This window comes from Grampus griseus, assembly GCF_964374135.1.
Source record: "Grampus griseus genome assembly, chromosome: 4".
Classification (NCBI taxonomy): Eukaryota; Metazoa; Chordata; class Mammalia; order Artiodactyla; family Delphinidae; genus Grampus; species Grampus griseus.
Window position 1 is genome coordinate 50,283,582 of NC_138997.1, and position 18,710 is coordinate 50,302,291.

The 18,710-nt window shown below is 40.0% G+C and overlaps 1 protein-coding gene across 1 annotated transcript; it reads right to left on the bottom strand.

Moving 5' to 3' along the window:
- Positions 1-14,653: 14,653 nt before the first annotated feature.
- UTP3 (UTP3 small subunit processome component) lies at positions 14,654-16,279 on the bottom strand. Its single transcript, XM_082653186.1, has one exon. It carries the CDS (start codon positions 16,133-16,135, stop codon positions 14,720-14,722), a length of 1,416 nt encoding a protein of 471 aa, XP_082509312.1. The 5' UTR covers positions 16,136-16,279; the 3' UTR covers positions 14,654-14,719.
- Between the last annotated feature and the right edge of the window lie 2,431 nt (positions 16,280-18,710).

Sequence of the window (18,710 nt, forward strand, 5' to 3'; positions counted from 1 at the left end):
GAGGTAGATCAAAAAAGATCTTGCTGTGATTTATGTCAAAGAATGTTCTTCCTATGTTTACCTCTAAGAGTTTTATAGTGTCTGGTCTTAAATTTAGGTCTCAAATCCATTTTGAGTTTATTTTTGTGTATGGTGTTAGGGAGTGTTCTAATTTCATTCTTTTACATGTAGCTGTCCAGTTTTCCCAGCACCACTTATTGAAGAGAGTGTCTTTTCTCTATTGTATATCCTTGCCTCCTTTGTCATAGATTAGTTGACCATAGGTGTGTGAGTTTATCTCTGGGCTCTCTATCTTGTTCCATTGATCTATGTTTCTGTTTTTATACCAGTACCATATTGTCTTGATTACTGTAGCTTTGTAGTATAGTCTGAAGTCAGGGAGTCTGATTCCTCCCGCTCTGTTTTTTTTCCCTCAAGACTGCTTTGGCTATTCGGGGTCTTTTGTGTCTCCATACAAATTTTAAGATTTTTTGTTCTAGTTCTGTAAAAAATGCCATTGGTAATTTGATAGGGATTGCATTGAATCTGTAAATTGCTTTGGGTAGTATAGTCATTTTCACAATATTGATTCTTCCAATCCAAGAACATGTTATATCTCTCCATCTGTTGGTATCATCTTTAATTTCTTCCATCAGTGTCTTATAGTTTTCTGCATACAGGTCTTTTGTCTCCCTAAGTAGGTTTATTCTTAGGTATTTTATTCTTTTTGTTGCAGTGGTAAATGGGAGTGTTTCCTTAATTTCTCTTTCAGATTTTTCATCATCAGTATATAGGAATGCAAGAGATTTCTGTGCATTAATTTTGTATCCTGCTACTTTACCAAATTCATTGATTAGCTCTAGTAGTTTTCTGGTGGCATTTTTAGGATTCTCTATGTATAGTATCATGTCATCTGCAAACAGTGACAGTTTTACTTCTTCTTTTCCAATTTGTATTCCTTTTATTTCTTTTTCTTCTCTGATTGCTGTGGCTAGGACTTCCAAAACTATGTTAAATAATAGTGGTGAGAGTGGACATCCTTGTCTTGTTCCTGATCTTAGAGGAAATTCTTTCAGTTTTTCACCATTGAGAATGATGTTTGCTGTGGGTTTGTCGTATATGGACTTTATTATGTTGAGGTAGCTTCCCTCTATGTCCAATTTCTGGAAAGTTTTTATCATAAAACTTGTTGAATTTTGTCAAAAGCTTTTTCTGCATCTATTGAGATGATCATATGGTTTTTATTTTTCAATTTGTTAATATGGTGTATCACATTGATTGATTTGCATATATTGAAGAATCCTTGCATCCCTGGGATAAATCCCACTTGATCATGGTGTATGATCCTTTTAATGTGTTGTTGGATTCTGTTTGCTAGTATTTTGTTGAGGATTTTTGCATCTATATTCATCGGTGATATTGGTCTGTAATTTTCTTTTTTTGTAGTATCTTTGTCTGGTTTTGGTATCAGGGTGATGGTGGCCTCATAAAATGAGTTTAGGAGTGTTCCTTCCTCTGCAGTTTTTTGGAAGTGTTTGAGAAGGGTAGGTGTTAGCTCTTCTCTAAATGTTTGATAGAATTCACCTGTGAAGCCGTCTGGTCCTGGACTTTTGTTGTTTGTTGGAAGACTTTTAATCACAGTTTAAATTTCATTACTTGTGATTGGTCTGTTCATATTTTCTGTTTCTTCCTGGCTCAGTCTTGGAAGGTTATACCTTTCTAAGAATTTGTCCATTTATTCCAGGTTGTCCATTTTATTGCCATAGAGTTGCTTGTAGTAGTCTCTTAGGATGCTTTGTATTTCTGCAGTGTTTGTTGTAACTTCTTTTTCATTTCTAATTTTATTGATTTGAGTCCTCTCCCTCTTTTTCTTGATGAGTCTGGCTAATAGTTTATCAATTTTGTTTATCTTCTCAAAGAACCAGCTTTTAGTTTTATTGATCTTTGCTATTGTTTTCTTTGTTTCTATTTCATTTATTTCTGCTCTAATCTTTATGATTTCTTTCCTTCTGCTAACTTTGGCTTTTGTTTGTTCTTCTTTCTCTAGTTCCTTTAGGTGTAAGTTTAGATTGTTTATTTGAGATTTTTCTTGTTTCTTGAAGTAGGCTTGTATAGCTATAAACTTCCCTCTTAGAACTGCTTTTGCTGCATCCCATGGGTTTTGGATTGTCGTGTTTTCATTGTCATTTGTCTCCAGGTAGTTTTTGATTTCCTCTTTGATTTCTTCAGTGATCTCTTGGTTATTTAGTAATGTATTGTTTAGCCTCCATGTCTTTGTGTTTTTTACGTTTTTGTCCTTGTAATTTATTTCTAATCTCAAAGCATTGTGGTCAGAAAAGATGCTTGATATGATTTCAGTTTTCTTAAATTTACTGAGGCTTGATTTGTGACCCAAGATGTGATCTATCCCAGAGAATGTTCCTTGCACACTAGAGAAGAAAGTGTAATCTGCTGTTTTTGGATGGAATGTCCTATAAATATCAATTAAATCTATCTGGTCTATTGTGTCATTTAAAGCTACTGTTTCCTTATTTATTTTCATTTTGGATGATCTGTCCGTTGGTGTAAGTGAGGTGTTAAAGTCCCCCACTATTATTGTGTTACTGTCGATTTCCTCTTTTAGAGCTGTTAGCAGTTGCTTTATGTATTGAGGTGCACTTATGTTGGGTGCATATATGTTTATAGCTGCTATATCTTCTTCTTGGATTGATCCCTTGATCATTATGTAGTGTCCTTCCTTGTCTCTTGTAACATTCTTTATTTTAAAGTCTATTTTATCTGATGCGAGTATTGCTACTCCAGCTTTCTTCTGATTTCCATTTGCATGGAATATCTTTTTCCATCCCCTCACTTTCAGTCTGTATGTGTCCCTAGGTCTGAAGTGGGTCTCTTGTAGACAGCATATCTATGGGTCTTGTTTTTGTATCCATTCAACAAGCCTGTGTCTTTTGGTTGGAGCATTTAATCCATTCACGTTTAAGGTCATTATTGATATGTATGTTCCTATGACCATTTTCTTAATTGTTTTGGGTTTGTTTTTGTAGGTCCTTTTCTTCTCTTGTGTTTCCCACTTAGAGAAGTTCCTTTAGCATTTGTTATTGAGCTGGTTTGTTGGTGCTGAATTCTGTTAGCTTTTGCTTGTCTGTAAAGCTTTTGATTTCTCCATCGAATCTGAATGAGATCCTTGCCGGGTAGGGTAATCTTGGTTGTAGGTTCTTCCCTTTCATCACTTTAAGTATATCATGCCACTCCCTTCTGGCTTGTAGAGTGACTGCTGAGAAATCAGCTGTTAACCTTATGGGAGTTCCCTTGTATGTTATTTGTCGTTTTTCCCTTGCTGCTTTCAGTAATTTTTCTCTGTCTTTAATTTTGCCAATTTGATTACTATGTGTCTTGGCATGTTTCTCCTTTGGTTTATCTGTATAGGACTCACTGTGCTTCCTGGACTTGGGTGGCTATTTCCTTTCCCATGTTAAGGAAATTTTCGACTATAATCTCTTCAAATATTGTCTCTGGTCCTTTCTCTCTCTCTTCTTCTGGGACCCCTATAATGCGAATGTTGTTGCGCTTAATGTTGTCCCAGAGGTCTCTTAGGCTATCTCCATTTCTTTTCATTCTTTTTTCTTTATTCTGTTCCACAGCAGTGAATTCCACTATTCTGTCTTCCAGGTCACTTATCCGTTCTTCTGCCACAGTTATTCTGCTATTGATTCCTTCTAGTGTAGTTTTCATTTCAGTTATTGTATTGTTCATCTGTGTTTTTTTTGGGGGGGGGTACGCGGACCTCTCACTGTTGTGGCCTCTCCTGTTGTAGAGCACAGGCTCCGGACGCGCAAGCTTAGCGGCCATGGGCCTAGCTGCTCCACGGCATGTGGGATCTTCCCGGACCGGGGCACGAACCCATGTCCCCTGCATCGGCAGGCGGACTTTCAACCACTGCGCCACCAGGGAAGCCCCATCTCTGTTTGTTTGTTCTTTAATTCTTCTAGGTCTTTGTTAAACATTTCTTGCATCTTCTCAGTCTTTGCCTCCATTCTTTTTCCTAGGTCCTGGATCATCTTCACTATCATTATTCTGAATTCTGGAAGGTTGCCTATCTCCACTTCATTTAGTTGTTTTCTGGGGTTTTATCTTGTTCCTTCATCTGGTACATAGCCCGCTGAGTTTTTATCTTGTCTCTCTTTCTGTGAATGTGGTTTTTGTTCCACAGGCTGCAGGATTGTAGTTCTTCTTGCTTCTGCTCTCTGCCCTCTGGTGGATGAGGCTATCTAAGAGGCTTGTGTAAGTTTCCTGATGGGAGGAACTGGTGGTGGGTAGAGCTGACTGTTGCTCTGGTGGGCAGAGCTCAGTAAAACTTCAATCCGCTTGACTGCTGATGGGTGGGGCTGGGTTCCCTCCCTGTTTGTTGTTTGGCCTGAGGCAACCCAACACTGGAGCCTACCTGGGCTCTTTGGTGGGGCTAATGACAGACTCTGGGAGGTGTCACACCAAGGAGTACTTCCCAGAACTTCTGCTGCTAGTGTCCTTGTCGTCATGGTGAGACACAGCCACCCTCCGCGTCTGCAGGAGACCCTCCAACACTAGGAGGTAGGTCTGGTTCAGTATCCCCTGGTGTCACTAGTCCTTCCACTGGGTCTCGATGCGCACACCACTTTGTGTGTGCCCTCCAAGAGTGGAGTCTCTGTTTCCCCCAGTCCTGTTGAAGTCCTGCAATCAAATCCCACTAGCCTTCAAAGTCTGATTCTCTAGGAATTCCTCCTCCCGTTGCTGAACCCCCAGGTTGGGAAGCCTGACGTGGGGCTCAGAACCTTCACTTCAGTGGGTGGAGTGGTATAAGTGTTCTCCAGTCTGTGAGTCACCCACCCAGCAGTTATGGGGTTTGATTTTACTGTGATTGAGCCCCTCCTACCGTCTCATTGTGGCTTCTCCTTTGTCTTTGGATGTGGGGTATCTTTTTTGGTGAGTTCCAATGTCTTCCTGTCGATGATTGTCCAGCAGCTAGTTGTGATTCTGGTGTTCTCATAAGAGGGAGTGAGAGTACGTCCTTCTACTCTGCCATCTTGCTTCCTCTCCCTGTATTTTTTATATTTCTAGTAGTAGACTTTTCTTTTTGGCTTAGAGAAGTCCCTTTAACGTTTCTTTTAAAGCTGGTTTAGTGGTGCTGAAATCTTTTAGCTATTCATTGTCTGTTAAATTCTATCTCTCTTTCAAGTCTGAATGATAACTTTGCTGGGTAGAGTATTCTTGGTTGTAGTTTTGTTTTGTTTTTTCCTTCTGGCTTGCAAAGTTTTTGTTGAAAAGTCAGTTTATAGCTATAGCCTTACGGAAGTTCCCTTGTATGTAACTAGTTGCTTTTCTCTTGCTGCTTTTAAGATTCTCTCTTTATCTTTAATTTTTGGCATTTTAATTTTAATGTGCCTTTGTGTGGACCTCTTTGGGTTCATCTTGTTTGAGACTCTGTGCTTCCTGGACCTGAATATCTGTTTGCTTACCCAGGTTGGGGTAGTTTTCAACTATTATTTCTTCAAATAAGTTCTCTGCCCCTTTCTCTTTCTCTTCTCCTTCTGGGATCCCTGTAATGGAAATGTTAGTATGCTTGATGTTGTCCCAGAGGTCTCTTAAAATATCCTCATTTTTTAAAATTCTTTTTTCTGTTCAGCTTAGGCAGTTTCCACTACTCTGTCTTCCAGATTACCGATCCATTTCTGTGTATCATCTAATCTACTGTTGTTGATTCCTTCTAGTGTATTTTTAAATTTCAGTTACTCTATTCTTCAGCTCTGTTTGGTTCCTCTTTATGTTTTCTAACTCTTTGTTGAAATTCTCACTGTGTTCATCCGTTCTCCTCCCCAGTTCAGTGAGCGTCTTTATGGTCTTACCTAGAACCCTTTATCAGGTTGATTGCTTATCTCTACTTCATTTAGTTCTTTTTCTGAGGTTATGCCTCTTTGTTCGGAACATATGCCTCTGTCTCCTCATTTTGCTCAATTCTCTATGTTTATTTCTATGTGTCAGGTAGGTTGGTTACACTTCCTATTCTTATTGTTATTTTATTTTTGGCCATGCAGTGCAGCTTGTGGGATCTTAGTTCCCTGACCAGGGATTGAACCTGGGTCACAGTAGTGAAAGTGCCGAATCCCAACCACTAGATCACCAAGGAACTCCCTACATTTCCTGATCTTAGAGAAGTAGCCTTGTGTAAAAGAAATCCTATGGGGCCCATCAGCATGCTACCCTCTGGTCACCAGAGCTATATGCTCTAGGGGTGCCCCCCCATATGGGCTGTGTGTGCCGTTCTTTTGTGGTGGGGCTGACTACTGTGGGTGTGCTGGTTGGAGGAGCTGACCCCTGGCCCAGTTGGCTGCAAGGCTGTGCCTTATGCTGTAGCTGCTGTGGCCAGCTGTGAGGCAGGACTGGGTCCCCGGTGCTAATAAACTGCAGGGAGGATTCCAGGGTGGAACTTAACAGCAATGCTGTTATCACAGTAGAATGAGCTCCCCCAAAATGGCTGCTGCCAACATCTTCACTTCCAAGGGGAGTCCCAGTTGCCTCCTGCCTCACCAAGAGGCTCTCCAAGATCACCAGTTTGATCCAGGCTTATTTCAGAGTACTACCTCTCTGCTGGGACTTGGAACATGTGAGATTTTGCAAGTGCCCTTTAAGAGTCAAGTCTGCTTCCTATAGCCCTCTGGCTCTCCTGAACATGTGCCCTGCTGGTTTTCAAAGCCAGAAGTGCTGAGGTCTTGTCTTCCTGGTGCATGACAACCAGGCTGGGGAGCTTGATGTGATGCTCAGCCTCCTCACACTTTGGGGAAGGACCTCTATGATTAAAATATTCCTCTTGTTTGTGGGTCACCAGATTCGGGGGGTGTGGGTCCTGACTATACTGCCTCTCTACCCTTCCTACCCATCTCGTGATTCCTTCTTTATGTATTTAGTTGTGGAAAATCTTTCCTGCTAGTCTTCAGGTTGTTCTCATAGGTTGCTGCTCTGTAATTAGTTGAAATTTTGGTATGTCTGTCAGAGAAGGTGAGTTCAGGGTCTTCCTACTTTTAACATCTGGCCACCTCTCTTATGAGCACTACTCTTAATGCAATACTCTTATTAAGAGTACAATGCACTCTAAAGAAATATATTTAGCTTAAGCTATATATATATATTTTAAATTTATTTATTTAATTTATTTATTTTTAGCTGTGTTGGGTCTTCATTGCTGCATGTGGGCTTTCTCTGGTTGCAACGAGTGGGGGCTACTCTTCGTTGCCGTGCGTAGGCTTCTCATTGCGGTGGCTTCTCTTGTTGTGGAGCACGGGCTCTAGGCACGTGGGCTGCAGTAGTTGTGGCGTGTGGGCTCAGTAGTTGTGGCTCGTGGGCTCTAGAGCGCAGGCTCAGTAGTTGTGGCACCCAGGGTTAGTTGCTCTGTGGCATGTGGGATCTTCTGGACCAGGGATCGAACCTGTGTTCCCTGCACTGGCAGGTGGATTCTTAACCACTGCGCCACCAGGGAAGTCCCCTTAAGCAATATATTTAATCAAGATCAAACAATGGCACTTTTCTTTGGGTGGTAGAAATATGGATGTATTTTTCCAATTTTCTATTTTTCTGCATTTGCAAGTAGTCTGTAATGAATGTGTTACCTTTATAATAGAAAATAAAACATGTTGAAGGACTATTTTGATGAATAGTTTGATAATTATCTTTTTTTATTATGTTATATCTTTTTAATGAAGATCTACTAACAGCAAAGTTGTGTTCCTTGTGTATACTGTGGAGTAGAACTCAAGAGGCCTAACCTAGAGGAGCTTATCATATTTTGTGTCTATTTAGAGTTTTAATATCTTAATAGAATTGCTGAAACTACTTCGTTGTTTGCTTTTGCTGACCGTCTATGACTTTGTCCACACTTTGTTCCAATTTTCATGCTTTTTTTTCAGATTTTCTTCTAAATTTCTCTCATATCTGACCCTGAATTTGTCCTCTTTGCTTTAATTGAAATTTTCATCTTTGCTTGCCTGTGTTATTGCAAAGGACTCCTACCTGTTTTTCATGCCTCTATTTTTAATCTATTCTAACTCCATTGCTCTACAGCGGCTAGAATGAGTAACTTAATCTTCTGAAGGTTGATCTAATTATGTCACACTGATTCTTGAAAACCCTGGTTGCCTTCCCTATACCTGGTATACAATCTAAGCTCCTTAAGATCATTCCTGATCTAGCCCCTCCCCACTTTGCTGATATTATTTTCCTGCGCTTGCTTCAGCCTTGTTGGCTCTGGATAAACTTTAACATGTTTGACATTCCTTATATTGCCACACCCACTCTTCCCTCAAGATTTCACTCAAACAGATCTTCTCTGGCCTCCTTAAGTAGAGAGGTACATGCCTCTTTGGAGGTCCCATAGCATGCTAACTAGGGCAGTTAATTGCTCCAACTGTGTCTGTCTCTTCCACCAGAGTGTCTACACCCAAAGTTGACATCTTTGAGTTTCTCCTTTTTCAATGCACAACACATTTACTCGTTTAATAGTTCTCATGCCCCTACCTCCTCCCCCCACCCACGTACCTTTTTATTAACAATTCCTTTCCTCTTCCTAAAATCTTATCAAAATTCTTTGATCCTGTGGCCATCAGAGACCTTGAATAGAAGTGATTCAGAAAATTTGGACTGAATATGAAGTTTAAGGAATAAACATTTATTTGGCTGCAGTCTCTCTTTTTGTGTATGTTCAAGCATGATATGCTTAGAAACTTAAGTATGTTTAAAAGCTCGCTGAATAAATATAAAAAATTCTAGGTGCTAATAAAATTTTTTTTAGTCTTCTACTTTGAATAATCCCCTTACCTACCAATGATTAAGATGGTCCATATATATATATATATATATATATATATATTTATTTATTTATTTATTTATGTATGCCATATAAAGCAATGCTTAAGGGTACAAGGAACAGTCCCCTAAAGTCTCCTATGAAGTCCGAGTATTCCAGGCTTCAGAGAGTCCAGGAACCCAATGACATGGTATGTAAAATGTTGTGATTATGTCATAGGGAAGAACAAATCTAACTCCATATTGGGTCTGTTTCTTTTATTTTACCTTTGTATTCTATTGCTTTTGCTATTAGAATGTTGCCTATAGCCTGAAATATACAGGATAGCTCATTTTCAAGTCTCCGACCTTTAAAGGTATAACACTTTTGGGACTTCCCCTGTAGTCCAGTGGTTAAGACTCTGCTTTCCAGTGCAGGGGGTGCGGGTTCAATCCCTGGTTGGGGAACTAAGATCCCACATGCTGTGGGGTGTGGCCAAAAATTAAAAAAAAAAAAAAAGGTATGACACTTTTCCATTCATATAGAGATAAAAAGTTACAGAACAGAGAATAACATTTGTCTTGTTGCAGGTTTACAGGAACTTAGTGACCTGATCTATGTGGATAGTTGCAAAAACAAAGGAATCTGACACCAAGAAGTTTGTAACAACCAACTACACCCCCTCCCTTTTTAGTGTAAAAGCCCGAATTCTAACTTGGGTAAGATAGTTCTCTGGACACCCTTAGTCTGCTGGCTTTCCAAATAAAGTTACTATTCCTTGCCCCCCAATAACTCCTCTCTCGATTTATTGGCCTGTTGTGTGATAAGCAGTACAAGTTTGGACTTCGTAACAATTAGGCCTATGTTATTGTTCTGAGGGGAAGGTCCATTGCTTTCATCAGGTTCTCATGGGACTACTCTAGAGTTTTTGTAGTCTCATGGTAAATAATACCACATCATATTTCATTCTTGTAATTAATTTCATTCACATGCCTATGTTATAAGCGAAGAGAACCTAAAAAGCTGTGTGTTCAGAGCAGTGTTTCCCAACGTGTTTTATAGAGCTTCTGGATAAGCATTCTCTGAGGTGTCTCTTAAAAATACAGATCCCTGGGTCTACACCAGGCCAGCTAAGTAATAAGTTGTGGAGGTAGGGCACAAGAATTTGCGTTTTAAACTTACCAATGGATCCTTAGGCATTCTGGTTTAAGAACCAGTATGATAAAACCAAGGAGAAAATGAACTCTTTCAAGGGGAGAAAATTAGTTTTGTTTTTATTTATTTTTTTAATGGATTAATAGTAACTAACATGAAACACTTACTCCCTGCCAGGTGCTGTCCTAAATGTATGTTATATGGTTTAACTATTTAAATGGCTATAACAATCATATATTATTCAGTGTGAGGAAATTGAGACACAGAGAGGTAAATAGACAAAAGACACATAGTAAGTGGTAAAAGTGGGATTTAAACTCTGTCTTGGCTCCAGAGGTCAAGCTCCTAATTGCTACCCTATATAGTTTCACTTAAGAGAGAATATTTTTATTAGTTTCCTGCAGGTTTTTTGTTTTGTTTTATAGTTATAAAAAGTGTTGATTCTTAATATTTATTACTATTCAAAGCTTCACTTTGAAGCAAATATAAAAAAATCAGTTTTTCTTCCCAAGTGAATAGCTGAAAGAATATGTATGTAAGAAAACATTTTCTGGAACACATCGTTAAAACAACTACATCAAATTAAAAAATTTGATATGACACTGAGCAAAATTTAAAAACTTTAACATTTGATGTGGGTGGTGTTAAATTTTCTATACTGTTTCTGCATTTAAACTTGTGATGGCAAACCACAAATGTTTTAAAAAGAATCAATATTTGAAATGATTTTTAAAACTCTGACTTATTACCTGAAGCAATATTCAGTTTAAATGATTTGGAACTGTAGTTGAATCCTACATGATGTTTTTGGATCATCTACTATTCAGGAAGTGGTACATGTTCATCATTGTGATCCCTGAGATGTAAATTATACTGATTTTCACCTTTCCTGAATTATTTTGGTAATGTTAACTTATATTACCATACTAAAATTCTTTTACTTCATACAACCAGCAAGGAAAAATAAGCGACTCTACTCCTCAGATATATCAAATATTTTCTGTATCAGATATGTGAATACAATTATTCACATTACCTAAGCTAGTTTTTATATTTAAAAATCACAAAAAGTAATTTCCCAGTTTGCCAAAAGTTTTGACTATTAAAGTCTGACAAATTTATTTCCACACAAAAATTAAAGGGATATGTTTATTTTATTAACTCCTTCATAAGTAAGAATATAGGTGAGAAACTATGGCTTACAGAATTGACTAGCCCAAAGCCAGTCAGCTGATTTAGTGGCAGAGTAAGTTACTGCATCACTAATTTGATATTTTCTTCTACTTTAATTTTTAATATTTTGTATTTTCAATAGCTGCCCATAGCTTAACATGCTGACATAAAACTAACAGGTTGTTGCTTTGTATTGATGCCTGACACCAGTAATCTACTTTATTGGAACTCTTATCCATGTGAACTCTCCTGAGTTCACAAAGTGAGTCTCTATGATAAATGATCATACTGAATAGTTAACAATTTATTATTCATGTGTTAGGACAGTATCCAGCACATCTCAGTGCTCTTTAAATGTTTTTTAAGTAAATACAAAATTTGGAAGATGTAAACATTAAATCCAGTAGTTCCTCTGTTACTTCGTTTACTGTTAATTCACCTCAGGCAAAGCCACTTTTTATGTTTATAAAATAGGATAGTACCATCTAGATCCTAGCTATTACAGAATGAATTAATATTTATAGTGTTGTGAGGTCTCTAAAGGAATATGTGATACATCTGGAGAAATATGTCTTAATTTTTTCCACTTTCCTTGATGGAAGATTTTTCTTCCTTTATAACATTTTTTTTTCCTTAGCACAACTTTACACGTGGCAGAAATTCGATGTAGAACATTAAATACCTTCAACCTCTAACTTCATTTCCTTGTTTTTGTCCTGTCCCAGATTTTCTATATCCCTTCATGTGCTCACTTACCCAGTGCTCCCCTCTTGTTCCAAACTTAGAATATTAATTTCTTAAGCATTTTTACATATACGACTATATTTTATTCTCTATGTTCCTGCAATGAATAGGAATCACTACACTATTAGCTATGTGTTGAGCATCTGTATGTCAGATGTGGATGCTCACAACCTGTGATAAGAGCCAACACTGGGAGTTTCCTGGTGGTCCAGTGGTTGGTGGGACTCCGAGCTTTCACTGCTGAGGGCCCGGGTTCGATCCCTGGTTGGGGAGCTAAGATCCCACAAGCCACACAGCGTGTCAAAAAAAAAAAAAAAAAAAAAGCCAAAGCCAACACTTATTAGGTGTTTGCTGTGTAACAGGCATTGTTCTAAGTGCATTACATATATTAATTCACTTTATCCTCATAATAATTCTATGAAGTAGGTACTACTACTACTATCCCCAGTTCAGATGAAAAAACTGAGGAAGAGAGATCAAGTAACTTGCCCCTAGTCACAGGTACTAATTGATGAAACTGGGGTAGGAATCTGGGTGAAGCCTGCTCTTCAAACAGAAAAACTTGAGTTTTCCACCTGTGTGTTTCTCCTTTACTGTCACACTATTACCACTCACAACACTTCTGACACCATGTTTCCCCCACCAAGCAATTCTCTGCAACACCAGCTGGGTGTCCTACAATTTAACCAACTCTGACAGTCTACCTGGAGGTAGCGTCAGATCCCACAGGTTAAGGGCTCGGTCCCAAAAGACTGCCCCTACTCCACTTTAGATACCAATCACAAAGTCCAGGTTGTTATCTGTGCTTCTGACCGATGGACTTTAAGTCTGACGTTCCCATAACTCCCACCTTGGGTTTGATTAATTTGCTAGAGTGGCTCACAGAACTCAGGGAAACACTTATGTTTACACTTTACTAAAGAACATGATGAAAAATATAGATGAACAGCTAGATAAAGAAGTACATAGGGTGAAGACTGGGAGGATCCCCAGCACAGGAGCTGCTGTCCCCATGGAGTAGGGTGCATCACCCTCCCAGTACGAGGATGTGTTCACCATCCTGTAAGGTCCCCAAACCCCATAATATCGGGATTTTGTGGAGGCCTCCTCACATAGACATGACCAATTATTAACTCCATTTCTAGCCTCTCTCCCCTCTCTGAAGCACGGGGGTCTGGGGCTGAAAATTCCAAGCTTCTAATCACAGCTTGGTCTTTCTGGTGACCGGCCCCCATCCAGGAGCTCACTCAGAGTCACCTTATTAGAACAAATGCTGTTCCCACTGCTCCTACTACTTAGGAATTTACAAGGGTTTTAGGAGTTCTATGCCAGAAACCAATATATATATATTTTCTATTGTCTCACAGCTCTTAACCACTGTTATATGTATATACCTATACCCAAGGTAGGTATAGTACCATATAGCTGAATGAGTCAGAGATCAAGTATAACTCAAAATCAACCTAGTAAGTTAACTCCAAAACCTGTACTTTTTTACTATATCAGAAAAGGAAGTATAGGATATGGCTCTTAAGCCAGAAAGGCTAGGCTGAAATCCTGGTTCTACCACTTAATAGCTATATGACCTTGAGAAAGTTACTTCTCTTTGCCAGTTTCTTCATCCTTAAAATATGGATAATAGAATTTACTACGTAAGAGTTGTGAGGAATAAGGATATAAATAAAATGCTTACAAAAGTACCTTTGCACTCAATATAAACGTTTATTTCTAACTTTCCTTTTTTATTTATAAGAAAATAATCTGGCATGTGCGCTACTCTGGCAGCAGTTGTAAGCCAGAAGTTAAAAGAATGAAGGCTCAAATTAAGCCGGCTTGGGTCCAAATCCCAAGCATGTGTCCTTTAGGAAGTTAACCTCCGGGAATTTCAGCATCCTCATCTCTGACGGAAGAGAACAGTACCACTGCACAAACTTGTGGTAAATGTTTTAATAATAAATATCAACCACTGACCACCTCTGCATTTCTAGCAGCTAGCACAATGTTTAATGAATAAACAGTGACATAGGTAAGATGTCCTTTGTGCTTTCCTTCACTAGTCCTCTCATTTTCTCCCTGGCATCATCCTAAAAATTTTTAAGTTCACCATCTCATCTTTTCCCTACTGTAAAGACCAGAATAACTATAAAGAAAAATGTAATTTTGTTACCACCTTTAGTTACCACTTACCCAGTAGTAATCATACCAGATTTTCAGCAAGTGTACAAAGAGCACCCACCAGTACAGAAGGGGAAATGGAATTTTTATCTTACCACATTAAGGACTATTAAAAAATATTCACATTTAATGTAATTAAGGCATATCTCTTTCTGTTTTTAACCAAGTTCCTCTTGAGTCCTAAGCTTGTACCACAATAAAATGTACAAAATCCATAAGTTTACAGTAGACTCATTATTAACAAGTATGCTGCTCGAGAATTATACTTTAGGTAAATGAAATGTCAGAACTACATTATAGCCTGTCTTACAAATAAGATGACTGCCAAAGGTGCTTTCTCTTCACTTTATGTGAAAAATTATAAAAGTACTATAAGTTTGATTGTTGCTCCACAACTAGCTGTGGAATTTCCCTAGGCTACTATTTGACAGAATGTTGGAGAACTTTTTTCATCACCATCTCTCTTCCCATGCACCCTCATATTGTTCCCGCAGTTCTTAGTGTGATCTGATTCCAAATTAAAACACAAATAAATTAAGCAGTAACCCAAACAATTTTCCCTATTGACAGACTTTTAAAAATTTACGGTTAGGTATTAAATATTAATACAATCATGTCACCAGTTAAAAATAAAAATTTATTGATCCAAAATTATTGCCAAAAAACTTAAGCTAAGCAAAAACTTTATTTAAGCTTAATGCTCTTTTTAACCCCTGCACGAATGCCAGATAGTTCACCACTATAACGTTGCTCTTCTCTACGAACTTCACGAACCTGGCCTCTTCTGCGAATTTTGGCTCTTCTGAACTTCTCCCGGTGTTTCACTCTGGGATTCCGATCAATCTTCTTTCTCCTAGGTGTAAGCCCCCTATTTTTAGCAATCTGATAAGTAATGGCTCTCTTTGCATTTTGAACTTCAAGAGCCTGTTCTTCAGTACTATCTTCTTTCTTTCTCTTCAATTTTTGTCCGTCTTCTATTTCTTTATAGTATTTCAGTGCAGCTTCATCAAAATCAGAATCATCAGAAAGGTCTGTAACAGCAGAGGCAGCAACAGCAGAAACAGATTTTGGCTTGGCCTTTGTGGATTTTGCTTTTAGATTCAGTTCTGCCTTTCCAGCATCATCTTTAAGTGTGAGCAGATGACGAATCTCAGAGGACAGCTTCTGATCCACAAATGACAGCTTGTTGATCAAATTTCGGTAGGTAACAAGCCTTTCTATGACAGGATGTCCATGTGCAGGGACTCTCCTAGCTTTCAGGATCAGATAAAAACTGATGTTGGAGCAGTAGTTCAAATAGAGGTTGTATTTGGTCCTCAGGTATTGGCTTCCTTTTCCAGGTGGAATGATCTTTTGCTCCACCAACTGTAGCAATGGCTCCAGCTCATCCTTCACCTCTGTCAACTTAACTTTCAGGTCATCTATCAGCTCCAAGAGCTCTGGCGATTCCTTTCGCAGCATCTTCAGCTTCTCTCTCACTGAAACTTTCGCCAAATCCTTCACGACCCGTGTCTCAACCTCATTTACCCGAGGTACTGGTTTTGCAAAGGCCTCCACCCAGGTAACTCCAAAATCGTCCTCTTGCAGAGCTTGGGCTAAACGCCGCTGAATGAGCTGTGCCTCCTCTTCCTCCTCTCTTTCCTCTTCCTCTACTTCTTGTTGACTCTGCCGGCCTCGGGACTTGGAACCATAGTCCGTGTCGTAGTAAAGTTTTTTCCTCTGACCCCACGACAAACTGGGATCCACCGAGGCCTCAGCCTCACTCTGCATGGAGCTCCCACCATCATCATCGTCATCCTCCTCATTCCCCGCACTCTCTTCATCTTCATCGTCCTCATCGGCGATATCTAGGGCAAGAACCTCCTCCTCGTCGCCATCCTCCTCCTCGGCCCCACTCTCCACTTCGCTCCACCCCTTAGCCAAGGCAGCCCGAGATCGGGCCTCATGGAAATCATCTACCTTATCTTGGTAGTAGCTGGAGTCCGCTGGTGAGGGAGGAGATTCCAAATTGTCATCATTTTCGTCCGCTGGGTCGCGACCTGCCTTAGCTCGCACAGCCGCCCACTTGGCCGCTCCGCGCCGCCGGGATCGCCCCACCATAGCTCGCAGTGTCAGCTTCTACAGCGACGTCTGGCTTTCGGTCACCTCTGACTTCCGCGCACGAGCCACGCGCTCCAGCAACAAGCCTCTATAACAGCTACGCGCTCTCTTACCATGCGCGTCTGCGGGCACTCCAGTAGGATGCAGGAGTTTCCACCTCCTTCCGGCCCCCAGGATGCTCTCTGTGTGGCGTTTGAACCAGGACTTCCGGTTGGTCCTTCAGGCCTTTCCGTGTAGGAACAATAGGTATAGGAAGTTCAGTTCCGTAGAGCCCTTTAACCCAGTTCTTACTCTCGCGAGGCTGGGCGTCGCTAGGGGGATGGCCTGGTGAACCGCGAGGTGATGTCGCGGTAACCATTGGAGGGCGCTTTACCTCCACGCCTAGGAGAGGTCCCGGGGCGGTGCGGTGAGTTGTCCTGCTTCCGTACCGGTTGTCACCGGCCTGGAGCCGAGTCCAAGTGTAGAAGATTTCTTTGGTTACTGGAATTGTTTTATCTTCTCTGCCTATCCGTCTGGAAGTTAATCAGGTTATTGTTGTCTCAGCAACGTCCAAATATGACATTTCTGGGCCCCGTAGCCTGAGGCGGCAGCGGCGCCACTGCGCTCTGGAATCCTGGCGCGGGCGTCCGGGAAAGCGCAGGCCGGGCCGCCGGGCGGGTGGTAGCCCGCCTTCAGCTCCCTTTCCGCAGGGCTCGGCGACTTCATGGGATTTGTGTCCCTGAGGAGTTTCTGAGGGGTGACGGTGGGAAGGCAGAGCCGCGCTCTAGAGTTTGCTTCTCTCCGAGGAGCTCAAGTAGGCTGCAGAAGACACCGCGATTTCTCTGCCTTTTTAGTGGAAGAGGTTCATTCTTCAAGATATTTTGGAAATGGCACATTTTAACTCTCAAGGGCGGACGCTTCATGAATTGTTCAACACTTAATAAGCACAGGGCAGCGTGCTAGGCTTTGGGAGAACAGTGGTGGGCGAAAGCAGACGCTGTTCTGCAGTGGTGGAACTTGTGGTCTAGCTGGGGGCACGTGTTAATCAAGTCATCATGCAAAACGTGCCTGATTATAATTGGGGTGAGTACAGGGAACACTTGTCCTGTGTTACCCAGCTGCTGAAAATACTCAACCTGCCTTTTTACATCGCTTTTTGTACACGCCATCCATCCCCCTTTACTAAACACTAAAGTGTTGAGTACTCCCGCCCAAATACGGGAAATTTCTGCTGTACTGAAGAGACAGTCTAAGCTTCACCTCTTTGATCTCGTCTTTAATTCCCTTAGTCTTTTCCTCAGTTCTTCTGTATCACCTAGTAGACCTCAACGAACTATGATATTGCAAGCACGCAATACAGTGTCTGGCACAGAGTAAGTGTTCAATGAAGATTTGTTTAATGAATAAGTATTGAAATTGCAGTATTTGATTATCTGTTTCAGGTGCTCCATAAACGGAGGGAATGAATAATGCATAAGGCTGCGAACATCCTTAAGGGAGATAACCTGAGCTGGAATGGATTTTAGGAGTCATGAATTCCAATTCCAGTATCTTCATTGTATACATGTGGAAACAAAGACTTGGGAAGGTTACATTAGCAAATCGAGCACAGAAACCTGGGGTAGGGCTCCCACACCAGGCCCTCACATTCAGCTGTTATCAGTCCTTTGCTAATTCAATGTGAATGAGTTTCAGACCTTTTCCAGAGCATAGGCTAAGCTGGGTGGATGAAAGAAACCAAGAGCTCAGATGAAAGTGTTTGAAGAGGAGGGTGGTAATAAGGGAAAAATCAGTCAAATTTGTCTTTAGAAGTATTTCTAGGTCTAGAAGTGTGAAAGGACTGCCCTGCAATCTTAGAGTAATTCAGGGTTTAAGTTTTCAGACATTACATATGATAGGTTCATATTCATTATATATGTTAGGTATTATGACACCTTCAGATGTGGGTAGTTGAAAGCTGAACTTTTGATAAGTTGCTAAAATTAATGGCGACATACAAGTTCTTTGCAGAAAGTGCAGTGTCATTAGATTATGAAAAATAGTACAATTTTTTAGAAAAATGGTATTTTGAACTAAATATTTTTAAAGTGTTAAAAGTTATCTTAAGCATTAAAAAACCTTTACAAGATTTTAGGAAATACAATTTAAAGAATAGAAAAGGTGTGGGTAAAAGTCTTATGTTCTGATGGTAAGCCCAGAATTCATTTTTGAATGTAAATTTTAATAGGTTTTGTCATTCAAATATTAACTGCTTATTAATTGTAGCAGAATGCTACATGCTGTAGTAGATCTAAAGGTGAATTAGCCACAGTCTCTTCTAATCAGGTAGAAAAGAAGACATGCATACAGATTATACTAAAATACAAGGCAGTGTGAGGTAAACCCAGTGCCGTGAGAGATCAGAGGTGAGAGATCGTCTCTGGATTTTGTTCTGGAAATGTTGCTTAAAGAATGTTGCATTTAAGCTGAGACTGTGATTAGATCCATGCTTTAAATGTATTAAATTTACATTATATGTAAGCATTAAGTTTTACTTAGGCATGTAAATCTCAATTTTTCTGTTCATTTTTATTGCTAATTATTTGAGAATTTGTAG